Genomic DNA, 12,939 nt, shown 5'->3' on the forward strand with positions numbered 1-12,939 from the left:
CAGAGGCTCACACAGGAGCAAATTCGGCTCCTGTTAATTTTACTTGGACGTAGTGTTATGGAAACCAGAAGTGTACCATTGTCAACACGCTGTCTACAAATTCAAGTTAAGTGTCTATCCGAAACCCGTTTATCATTCATTTATGGCCATTAATGTCAGGATATAGGGTGACCCGGTTAGATCGCGAAATCGCCTCAAACTAAAGGTAATTAAGCCAGGTCTTCATGTTCTATGTACTGTATAGTGTTTTCTCTGATATAGCTTGTCATATATAGGATTCTGGCTTCACAGCTAGCGCACTTTTGACAGGTCAAGACGAGGATGGAAGACTTTGTGCACCAGTTACTGGGTATGGAAGCTACCTCAAAGAGGATAATTTGGTGTCTACACCCTAGTTATACCTGGTGGACTAACCTGCTGTACTATAAGATAAGGAACCTTTTCAATTTATGTAGTTAATACTGTAGTTTGATTGGCTGCATATATATATACTAATAAACCCCCCCTAATGTGTAGAGGATCGATTTGTGAGATTATGAGATTATTGCAGAAATACAGTCCACTTATCATTATACAAATTGCTATCGAAGTATATAAATTAACGTAAATATAAATTCTATATATATTCATATAAATTAAATAAATATAAATCTCACAGGTCGGTACCCACAATAGCAGGCGGCTTGACATCTGCGAGGCACTACACATCAAAAAGTCAACACCTGCAATCAACAGCCAATTAACGCATAACTATATTCTACCCACTTCAAGACCTTATATGGGCCAATAGGCCCTCTGCAGTTACTTTCATTCTTATGTACCCACCTCACCCAATACCCACCTCACCCAACACGAATATAAAAGCAAAATTATGTAGGTTAAATATATCATACACAGTGTATCAAGTGTATCATAAGTGTAGTGTTAAGTGAAAACAAGTTTTTGAGAATGTAAGAAATCCTTACGAAACGCTTCTAGGCTTTAGACCAAAATTAAAATGAATTTTGGAGAGTTGATATTTCAATTACCCTCAACAGCGAAGAAAACCATAAGAAATATTGAGAAAATTCGTGTTAGAATTATTTATCTTACCTTTTCGGTCATATTCAACAATATATATATATATATATATATATATATATATATATATATATATATATATATATATATATATATATATATGTCGTACCTAGTAGCCAGAACGCACTTCTCAGCCTACTATGCAAGGCCCGATTTGCCTAATAAGCCAAGTTTTCCTGAATTAATATATTTTCTCTAATTTTTTTCTTATGAAATGATAAAGCTACCCATTTCATTATATATGAGATAATTTTTTTTTTATTGGAGTTAAAATTAACGTAGATATATGACCAAACCTAACCAACCCTACCTAACCTAACCTAACCTATCTTTATAGGTTAGGTTAGGTTAGGTAGCCAAAAAAGTTAGGTTAGGTTAGGTTAGGTAGGTTAGGTAGTCGAAAAACAATTAATTCATGAAAACTTGGCTTATTAGGCAAATCGGGCCATGCATAGTAGGCTGAGAAGGGCGTTCTGGCTACTAGGTACGACATATATATATATATATATATATATATATATATATATATATTAGTGAGAAATAGAGATATATTGAAAGACAGATATATCAATAAGAGAATCATGGGTCCTATTACACTAAATGATAGTCATCCAGGACGTATAAATTACAAGCTATTAATCCTGTGTGTCAACCCAGAGAACCAGGCCGGAGAAACATTTGTTGCTGGGTATATGTTTAGTTTTCAATGATTTTAACATAAATTATGACAATATTCCTGGGAAACACGTCAGTATTAACTATGATATTAACATGCTATGTTAATATCAATAGTTAATGCTATTCCTGGGCAGCTCGTCAGTATTTGTGTTGGAGTAAAAGAAAAGGTACCGTAATTTTGGATAAAAATGGCTAATCTAAAATGCCTGTAGAACTTGGGAAGGATATGAGGACAAGCTAGGAGCTGGGTGGCGAGGAGAGTGTGAAGGAATAGTACCGAGCCACCGAGACCGTTGGGAATCGGACGCCGACCCAGTAAGAAGCGAGTCGGTACCGACCCAAGCAGTCCAAGTGAATGTTATGTCTCACCGGGTGTGTTATCATGAGGCGTAAATCTTCCGAAGGCGCCTTTCCAGAACCTGGTATCGTTGGCGAGGTTGGGGATGAAGGTGCTGAGGTTGATAGCTTTGTCCTGCCCCGCCTGCACCATGCCGTGGTCAGAGATCACCAGCAGATTAACGCAGGCCAGGAGGCTGCGTGCCTGGAGCCCCTCCACCAGGCGCTTTACCTCTAAGTCAACACCGACCAACATTTGCTCCATCTGTCAATTACAAACATACACTCATCATCGTTATTTTTTTTGAGATATATACAAGAGTTGTTACATTCTTGTAGAGCCACTAGTACGCGTAGCGTTTCGGGCAAGTCCTTAATCCTATGGTCCCTGGAATACGATCCCCTGCCGCGAAGAATCGTTTTTTCATCCAAGTACACATTTTACTGGTGCGTTAAACAGAGGCTACAGTTAAGGAATTGCGCCCAGTAAATCCTCCCCGGCCAGGATACGAACCCATGACATAGCGCTCGCGGAACGCCAGGCGAGTGTCTTACCACTACACCACGGAGACTGTCAATGGGGAATGTTATGGGGAAGACTAGACATCAGCCCAGAGAAACAACGTGTGTAACATATTACAAGAAAATTTGTGAAAATAAATAAAAAACGGACATTATTACAAGAAGGATAGTGATGCTAAATATAAAAACACACGTTCAGTACTAACTTCTCTAGATGATACACTGCATACGACATACTCTAGATGATACACTGCATACGACATACTCTGTTAGAACATAAGAATAAGAAATTCCAGGAGCTCACATTAGAGCATTCCAGGAAGTCTTTACGTTAGAGCAAGGACAAGTTCCTGAGATAAGAGAGGGAATATCTAACCAGGTACCAGGGGAGAAGTTTCAGAGTACCAGTGGGGAGGTAAGAAAGCATTTGCTTGAGTTGGATGTGACAGGATTATAGGTCCTGAGAAAATCTCGCCATGGATATTGAAAGAAAAAGCCGAAGTTCTGTGCCTACCACTCTCAAAGGTGTATAGCAAATCATTGATAACAGGAGAACTGCCAAAAATTTAGAAGACGGCTAATGTAATCCCAATATACAAGATGGGTGACAGAACGCACTGAACAAAAGGCCAGTGTCCTTAACTTGCATACCATGCAAGGTGATGGAGCAGACTGTAAATAAAAAAAACTAGTAGAGCATCTAGAGTGAAGGAAATTTGTAACACATCACCAACATGAGTTCAGGGATGGCAAATCTTGCCTCACAGGTTTAAGTGAATTTTATGACCAGGCAACAAAAAATAGGCAAGAAAAAGAAAGGTGGGCATACTGCATATTCTTGGATTGCTAGACAACCTTTGACACAGTATTACATAAGACACTAGTGCATAAGCTGGAGATGTAGGCAGGAGTAATAGAAAACGGACTCCATTGGATAAGAGAGTGCCTAAGTCACCAATGGAGTCTCACAGGGTTTAGTCTTTGGACCTATCCTGTTTTTGATATATGTAAATGATCTCCCTGAAGGAATGGACTCGTTCCTCTCAATGGTTCCCATTGATGCAAAAATTATGAGGAGGATTAAGACCGAGGAAGATAGCAAGAGGCTACAAGATGACTTAGACAAACTGAAGAAATTATCTAACAAATGGCTACTATAGTTCAACCCAAGTAACTGTAAAGTAATGAAACTATGTTGATGGAACAGGAAGCCAAACAGAGGTTGATTGATTGATTAATCAATCAATCAATCAGTCCAGTTGATTGACAGTTGAGAGGCGGGACCAAAGAGCCAGAGCTCAACCCTCGCAAGCACTACTAGGTGAGTACAGCTAGGCGAGTACATGGTACCGAATGGAAAACGAAGTCCTCCACCAAACAGATATCTACGAGTTGATATCACACCGATCCTGTCTCCCGACGTCCACATCAAAAGAATATCATGAGCAATGAATGCAAGGCTGGCTGACATAAGAACTCCCTTTAGAAGCTTGGGTAAGGAGTCATTTAGAACTCATGTATGCCACTGATGTAAGACGTTAAGTTCAATCTGGAGAATACAGTTACAGGATGGAATCCATACCTTGACAAGCATAAGAGAAATATGGAGTGAAACGAAGGCAAAGAAAAACACAGTAGACTGAGTAAGATCAGGATCTGTGAAATCAGGATTACGGGTCATAGGCAAATCTAGCAAAGATGATGGCGTCAAGGGAGCGGGAGGACGGACCAGAGGTGGACTGATGGAGTCTGTCGGAGGAGGCATCGGAGAAAGAGGTCAAGGGAACCGGGGGGAAAGAAGGACAGGATTCTCTCTCGGCAGCATCCGAGAGAGAATCAAGGACCAAGAGAACCTCCATAGATGGGACAGGCGACTCCGCCACTGAAATGGAAGGGGGATGCAGGAATAGAGTCGGATATATAGAAGGTGAGAAATATAGCGAGGCCTTCTTACCCGCTGGGAAGGAAGTAGAAGAGCCAGGCTTACGTTTCTAATGTAGAGACAGGCGTGCTAGCAGCATTTTTTTTTTTTTTTTTTTTTTTTTTGAGATATATACAAGAGTTGTTACATTCTTGTACAGCCACTAGTACGAGTAGCGTTTCGGGCAGGTCCCTGGAATACGATCCCCTGCCGCGAAGAATCGTTTTTTCATCCAAGTACACATTTTATTGTTGCGTTAAACAGAGGCTACATTTAAGGAATTGCGCCCAGTAAATCCTCCCCGGCCAGGATACGAACCCATGACATAGCGCTCGCGGAACGCCAGGCGAGTGTCTTACCACTACACCACGGAGACTGTCATTGTACTGGGTGACAGTTTCTACAGTCAACAAGAGAAGGAGAACGGGAGCGCTCAACACGAAGATTACCTGGAAGAAGATGGACAATAGCCTGGACAGACTGACGTTGTGGAAGGTCCAAAAGACAGAGGGGAGAGCTGAGAAGAAGGAATGGGGCGAGATCGGAAGGAGGGCACAGGAGAAATGGAAGACTGAAAAGAAGGAAGGAAGGAAGGAAATACCAGGAGGAAGACCCCTCTAGCCCAGAACGCCAAAAAGCAGATGAGATGGTAGTGGAAGTGTCGGGGTTAATATCCTAGAAACGGTTGCGAAACTGAGAAAGTGGGAGAGGGCGAGATGTGGAATGCACCACACGAGCGTAAGACATGCCAGAGAAAGAGGGAAGACAGCGAACCTGGCGCCTCACCTACGGAAAAGATGAACGATGGCCATGTTTCAAATTGAGGATGGCTTCTTCAAATTTGTAGTGCACACATGCACGTGAGAAGGCAGGGTGGGCGTCGTCGCAACTGATGCAGAGAGCTTGGGAAGAGGAGCACTCCGTCTTAGAATGACCCGAGGCTCCACACAGATAGCATAGACACACCTCCCTTGTGCACCTGAAGACACCATGCCCAAATCTCCAGCACCTGTTGCAGACGCGAGAAGAGGGAATGTACTCCTGAACAGAGCATCTGGCACCAGCAAGAATTACAGAAGCTGGAAGGAGCTACTATTAAAACGTGACCTTCACAACGAGAAAAGAATGACGACGACTACCACGAGGGGGTCGAGTGAAAGTATCAATCTGGAGGATAGAATAGCCTTTGGGCTCAAAGATTGGCTTGGACTTTGGATTGGCAAAGAAGCTTGGGCTTCTTAATATCCTCGTAGTAGTCTTTCAGTTCCCTATCATCAGTCACAACATGGGGCGGGAGAAGAACTGTGCCAATGCCGGCATTTAACTGCGCGTTTTTGGAGATCCGAACTGGGGTCTCTCCAATGCAAGACAACAAAGCCAAACAGTCAGCCACTTCCTGAGAAGGAGCTGCAACAATACGTGTACCAGTACAAGTGGAGCTAAAAGTGACAACTGTATCCACCAAATCAACAAAGTGTTTATGGATGAATAAATCATCAGGATGTATAGGATCAACATGGCTGAGATAAAGATCTGTTTGGTCCACTTAGCAGGACCAAACAGATCTTGAAATGTATTAGACTGTGAAGGAATCGTGCAAGTGCGGATGTGACGGCGCCGAGCACCCTCAGTAAAAGAGGGTGTAAAAGGCGCAGTTGTTACAACGAGAGACGGAGCCACGCCAGGTGACGAGGTGGTCACCACTGGGGGCTCGGGGCTCAACCCCTCTTCAGAGTTTGGAGGGTAGCAGAGTCAGAGAAGCAGCAAGGACTGGGTCGAATGTAGCGGGGGCTACAGAGCCCGGCCTTCCAGCAGAGTCAGAGAAGCAGCAAGGACTGGGTCGAATGTAGCGGGGGCTACAGAGCCCGGCCTTCCAGCAGAGTCAGACTCGGGGGCCCTGGTCGCCTTCCCCACGAGTCTGAGAAGTTAATTGAGGGTCTGAAATCGACATAGACACTAACAGGTATAAAATTTTGTCCACAAATAAGCAGGCATATCTGTTGACCAGACCACACACTAGAAGTTGAAGGGACGACGACGTTTCGGTCCGTCCTGGACCATTCTCAGGCAGGCATATCCATCACGAAGCTATAATAATACATAATTGTAGATCGGGACCCATAATTAAGGTCCCAGTAGTACAGTCGGGTATTACTCGACTAACAATTGAGAATTCCAGGTTAAAATATCGAGCAGGAAAGAAATGGTTGGGCACATTTCCTTTCATCTAATGCGTCTGTTTACCTAGCATTAAGTTGGTACTTAGAAGTTAGTCATTTTGTTGTGGGGTTTCAGACTGGGAGGGGTCAGTAATTCGGCCTTGGGGAAGGACCTCGATAAAAGTAAACAAATGTTTAAATACACTATGGCTTCCTGTCCCCCGACACAATGAATTATGAATTATATCTGACATAATTGTGGCTTCAGACATATAAGTATGTCCGTGGGGCAGACATTCCTTATGTTCGAGGGGTGGGGCAGACATATCTCATGGGAGCAGGGTGGGGCAGACATACCTCATGGGTGCAGGGTGGGGCAGACATATCTCATGGGAGCAGGGTGGGGCAGACATATCTCATGGGAGCAGGGTGGGGCAGACATACCTCATGGGAGCAGGGTGGGGCAGACATACCTCATGGGAGCAGGGTGGGGCAGACATATCTCATGGGAGCAGGGTGGGGCAGACATACCTCATGGGAGCAGGGTGGGGCAGACATACCTCATGGGAGCAGGGTGGGGCAGACATACCTCATGGGTGCAGGGTGGGGCAGACATACCTCATGGGTGCAGGGTGGGGCAGACATACCTCATGGGAGCAGGGTGGGGCAGACATACCTCATGGGTGCAGGGTGGGGCAGACATACCTCATGGGAGCAGGGTGGGGCAGACATACCTCATGGGAGCAGGGTGGGGCAGACATACCTCATGGGTGCAGGGTGGGGCAGACATACCTCATGGGTGCAGGGTGGGGCAGACATACCTCATGGGTGCAGGGTGGGGCAGACATACCTCATGGGTGCAGGGTGGGGCAGACATACCTCATGGGAGCAGGGTGGGGTAGACATACCTCATGGGTGCAGGGTGGGGCAGACATACCTCATGGGAGCAGGGTGGGGCAGACATACCTCATGGGAGCAGGGTGGGGCAGACATACCTCATGGGTGCAGGGTGGGGCAGACATACCTCATGGGTGCAGGGTGGGGCAGACATACCTCATGGGAGCAGGGTGGGGCAGACATACCTCATGGGTGCAGGGTGGGGCAGACATACCTCATGGGTATGCAGGGTGGGGCAGACATACCTCATGGGTGCTGGGTGGGGCAGACATACCTCATGGGTGCTGGGTGGGGCAGACATACCTCATGGGAGCAGGGTGGGGCAGACATACCTCATGGGTGCTGGGTGGGGCAGACATACCTCATGGGAGCAGGGTGGGGCAGACATACCTCATGGGTGCTGGGTGGGGCAGACATACCTCATGGGTGCAGGGTGGGGCAGACATACCTCATGGGAGCAGGGTGGGGCAGACATACCTCATGGGAGCAGGGTGGGGCAGACATACCTCATGGGAGCAGGGTGGGGCAGACATACCTCATGGGAGTACGGTCCGTACTCATGACCTGTCTGGTCAGGTTCGTGCATATACAGAGTGATGAAGGCAGGTCTGGTCTCAGGAGGCAGGTCCAGCCACGACAACACCTACATCAATGACAAACATTAAAAAACTATAATTTGATATCTAAAAGTAATAAGAGATATCTTAAAGAATATCTAAAAATGACATATCTAACACATAAGACCTAAGATATCCCAAACGTGTAATAGACTCGCCTAAGTCACTTACTGTGACCAGTGAGGATATATAACCACCTTAAAATCATCCTGGTTTAGGTTACTAGATCAAACACTCGAGAAGTGTTTCTGGCGCCAATGGTAACATCTTCTTGAGATTATTATTTCGGGGTTTTTTTTTGTTAGTGTCCCCGAGGCCCGGTCCTCGACCAGGCCTCCACCCCCAGGAAGCAGCCCGTGACAGCTGACTAACACCCAGGTACCTATTTTACTGCTAGGTAACAGAGGCATAGGGTGAAAGAAACTCTGCCCAGTGTTTCTCGCCGGCGCCTGGGATCGAACCCAGAACCACAGGATCACAAGTCCAGCGTGCTGTCCGCTCGGCCGACCGGCTCCCTACATCAGTAATAAGGACTGAATATTACCACAACAGGAGCATAACTGACTATGAGAAACAAACCTTGTCAACGCGAGCGTGGAAGGGCACTGACTCGTTGTAGTAGTACCAGTAGCTGGGGTGGTTGCCCTCTACCTCGGACCCCGGCCAGAAGTACGTCGCTGCCATCTTGCCCTTCATCACAACAGTATAGACAAGTGAGTTATTTCATTACATGTTTAATACATATTGCTTCAAGTCCTCTTCCCCCCCCCCCCCCTTCACTAAAATAATATGGAATACATGTAGTAAGATCATATAGTTATGGCTACAGCCGATATACTGTAGTGTAATGATATACATTACAATCACTAGTCACTCAAATGGTGATTGTAATGTATTTTCATTAAAACAATATATATTATTTAGACATTCATTATATACAAAAATGCAAAACGATTTGATATTTTTCTAACATGCAAAAATTCCTGCTTGTCTGGCCCCTCCAGCCGGCCAGGCAAGCAGGAGTCCGTAAGGGTGGCCGCACTAACCTGGCTCTGTAGAGTCTTCCAGATGGGTTCCCCGCCCCACCAGCGACGCTCGAAGCTCTCAGGTCGCCCTGGACGGAACTCGGCTTTGAACACCGGATCGTAGAACCGGTTGGCGATTATCCCATGTGCCGAAGGGTACAGCCCCTGTAGGAGGGACCATACTGTGATACTTTCTCAGAAGACTGTTACCTTCACAGCCAAGTACGAGGAACATAGTACCCCACCAGTTGAGTACCAGGAGCATGGTACCCCACCAGTTGAGTACCAGGAGCATGGTACCCCACCAGTTGAGTACCAAGAGCATGGTGCTCTCGCGACCAAGCACCAGGAGCATGATACTCACACAGGCAAGCACCAGGAGCATGATACTCACACAGGCAAGCACCAGGAGCATAGTAATGTTTCACAACCAAGCACCAGGAGCATGATACACTCATACCAAGGGGGCCAAGAAGTAATATGAATGGCCCCAGACAGAGGCCATTTTGCTTTTCCTGACGGACTCGATCCATCGCAGTAAATTTTTCCAATGATATCAACGGCCCCACTCTACGCATCCCTAAGTTTAGTTACTCGGCGACGCACGGGGCCTCGTAGCCAGGTGGATAGCGCGCAGGACTCGTAATTCTGTGGCGCGGGTTCGATTCCCGCACGAGGCAGAAAGAAATGGGCAAAGTTTCTTTCACCCTGAATGCCCCTGTTACCTAGCAGTAAATAGGTACCTGGGTGTTAGTCAGCTGTCACGGGCTGCTTCCTGGGGGTGGAGGCCTGGTCGAGGACCGGGCCGCGGGGACACTAAAAAAAAAAGCCCCGAAATCATCTCAAGATAACCTCAAGATAACGGTTCCAGTCATCCATATTGATGAATGATGCCATCAGCCGGCCAGTCTTCCTCTTCCCTTAATAAGACCGTTTTCCATAATTACATGTTTAATCCCATTTAATTCTGATGTTTAAAAAAAAACATAATAATAATAGTAATTCAATGAGTTAATCCCATTTTCATATATATTCCCATTTTCCAAGACTGAGTATTTCTACGTAAAAGAGTTCGTATTAACATAAGAATGAAACTGCAGAAGGCCTTTCGGATATATTCTACGATATATCCGAAAGGCCCTACGATATATCCTGTTTATTTCCGCCCATGTTGAACCAATCATTAACTGCCACAATGAAATTAAATAAATTTCAGATAGCCTATACCTGAGAAGCCAGAAAATAGCACATTGTTCACATTGGTATTTACTGATGTGTTACATAATGGGTTTAAACGGGTATAAAAGAGTGGTATCAATTATGGTATTTATTATAATAATAATAATTGTTGTAAATAATAATTATTACTCTTTGCAGACGAGGAGTCGCAATAACGTGGATGAAATATGTTAGAGTATTACTCTTGAAATACTCGTGAAATTGCTTATGAAAGAAGGGAATGTTCAGGAGAATTTCAAGAGTGCTTCTCTTTCAAGTATGAAAGAGTATTACTCTTTCTTCTGCCTGGTCTTGAAGGAAACTGTCCTCGGGTGACAGAGGGCTGTGACGGTCTTTGTCTGGAACCCGTAGATGCGATACCGGACCGTCCACCTCCTGGGGCTCGTGCGGTCCAAGCTTTGCTTCAGGAGGCTGGGGTCGGTCTTACTCTTGCTGGGGTGTTTCTTCTCCGGCGCCGACCACGCAACCCGTCCTCTTAAAAATAACGTCACTTTTGGCTCGTATGCGCGATATGGCTAAATTTGGACGTAATTTGAAATGAAATCGACTCACAAAAGTGATGTTCTGTTCCGTTTTCTATTTGAGTCGTCCGGCTTACGTGCAGAGGTTAGGAGAGGACACTTTAAATTAACGTTTTTCATAACGTTTTGAAACTTTATGAGAATTTCCTGCCCACCTAACCTATCAGAGGACCCTTAACTTACTGTTGTTGAAAACAAAAATCCCAAATTTATTTATTTTTTCTTCATTTTCAAATTACGTCCAAATTCGGCCATACGGGCAATCGGCCAAAAGCGACGTTCTTTTTAAGAGGACAGGTTGTTCACGGCGGTCTCTGGGTTTGGAGTCCCTGTGCCTTTTTCATCAACCTCGAGGTAATCTTCGGAGCTGGAGCCCCTTGGGCAGTTCGTTGTTGCCTTCAACTTCGTTCTGACAATTCCTGCGACGGCGCTGGAACCAATCGTACTGGCGTTTGTCTTTCCATTGGAGACTTTCGGCGCCGTGGAGAGTGGGGGACCTGCTGCTTGGGTAACAGCTTCTTCCCCGTATCAACCTACCCTGGCTTTGCACCCTGGAGAGGCCACTCCAGACCGACAACCAGAGCGCAACTCCATAGTCTCCCGAGACTGATGGATGCCTACTACTACTACTATTACATAATGTCTAATAAATGCCCAAATTGATACCCATTTTATCTACGTGCACCCTTCAATCATGTCACCCAAATAGAGGCAATAAACAGAAGGTCCAATTAATGTACCCTTAGTGACCCTCAGGGAGCCGGTCGGCCGAGCGGACAGCACGCTGGACTTGTAATCCTGTGGTCCTGGGTTCGATCCCAGGCGCCGGCAAGAAACAATGGGCAGAGTTTCTTTCACCCTATGCCCCTGTTACCTAGCAGTAAAATAGGTACCTGGGTGTTAGTCAGCTGTCACGGGCTGCTTCCTGGGGGTGGAGGCCTGGTCGAGGACCGGGCCGCGGGGACACTAAAGCCCCGAAATCATCTCAAGATAACCTCAAGAAGAACCCCTAGATTGTTTCTTTATACCTAATATATATAGTGAACAGTCAAAGATTATTCATTGAGCATAGGAATGAATAAAACCCTATATCTCCCATTCATAATAATTAAAGGAGGTAACAGAGTTTGGACAGAAAAGTGTCTTACTTGTCTAGTATTAATATCTCCAAGCGCCCAAAGTTAGATCATGACATAATGGGCGTTAAAATCTCCAAGCTAGCAGCACAGATATATATATTTTAAACATTTACGTCTCGCAAAAAAACCATCCTGAAACACCTATCTATAATATATGAAAGCGATGTACACTGCAGTTCTTATTAGTAAGTGACAGTACATAGCTGGCATGGTATTGTAGCTTTGTCATTAGCACCAAGGTGTGTGTGCAGAATGTATACACACACACACACACACACACACACACACACACACACACACACACATGAGATACCAGAGATACCAGATACTAAGCTGCTGGACGTGGCAACAAGAAACTTTCTAAGCCAGCACACCAAAGAACCAACAAGAATGAGAGGAGAAGATGAACCAGCAATGCTTGATTTGATATTTACCCTAAATGAATGGGATATAAGGGAAGTTAAGATGGAAGCGCCCTTGGGAATGAGTGACCACAGTGTATTGAATTTTGAGTACCTGGTAGAGCTAGGACTTATCTCCCCCCAAAAAGAACTAGGAATCAAAAGGCTGGCATACCGAAAGGGGAATTATGAACAGATGAGAAGTTTCCTAAGTGAAATACCTTGGGACACAGACCTCAGAGACAAGTCTGTACAGGGTATGATGGACTATGTTACCCAAAAGTGTCAGGAGGCAGTAAACAGGTTCATCCCGGCCCAAAGGGAAAAATCCGAGAAGCAACAGAAGAATCCATGGTATAATAGGGCATGTATGGAAGCGAAGAAACTGAACAAAAAGGCGTGGA

General features: G+C 45.3%; 1 protein-coding gene across 1 annotated transcript in view; it reads right to left on the reverse strand.

The window, feature by feature from the left end:
* LOC123745445 (venom phosphodiesterase) overlaps positions 1 to 12,939 on the reverse strand; it is a 421,245-nt gene that overhangs the window by 146,903 nt on the left and 261,403 nt on the right. Inside the window, exons 6-9 of the mRNA XM_069300565.1 lie at positions 9,257 to 9,400; positions 8,790 to 8,900; positions 8,129 to 8,236; positions 2,128 to 2,359 (exon numbers count right to left, since the gene is read on the reverse strand). Of these exons, the coding sequence (XP_069156666.1) occupies positions 2,128 to 2,359; positions 8,129 to 8,236; positions 8,790 to 8,900; positions 9,257 to 9,400 (595 nt within the window). The remainder of the gene's footprint in view (positions 1 to 2,127; positions 2,360 to 8,128; positions 8,237 to 8,789; positions 8,901 to 9,256; positions 9,401 to 12,939) is intronic.

Source organism: Procambarus clarkii, chromosome 44, assembly GCF_040958095.1.
Source record: "Procambarus clarkii isolate CNS0578487 chromosome 44, FALCON_Pclarkii_2.0, whole genome shotgun sequence".
Lineage (NCBI taxonomy): Eukaryota > Metazoa > Arthropoda > Malacostraca > Decapoda > Cambaridae > Procambarus > Procambarus clarkii.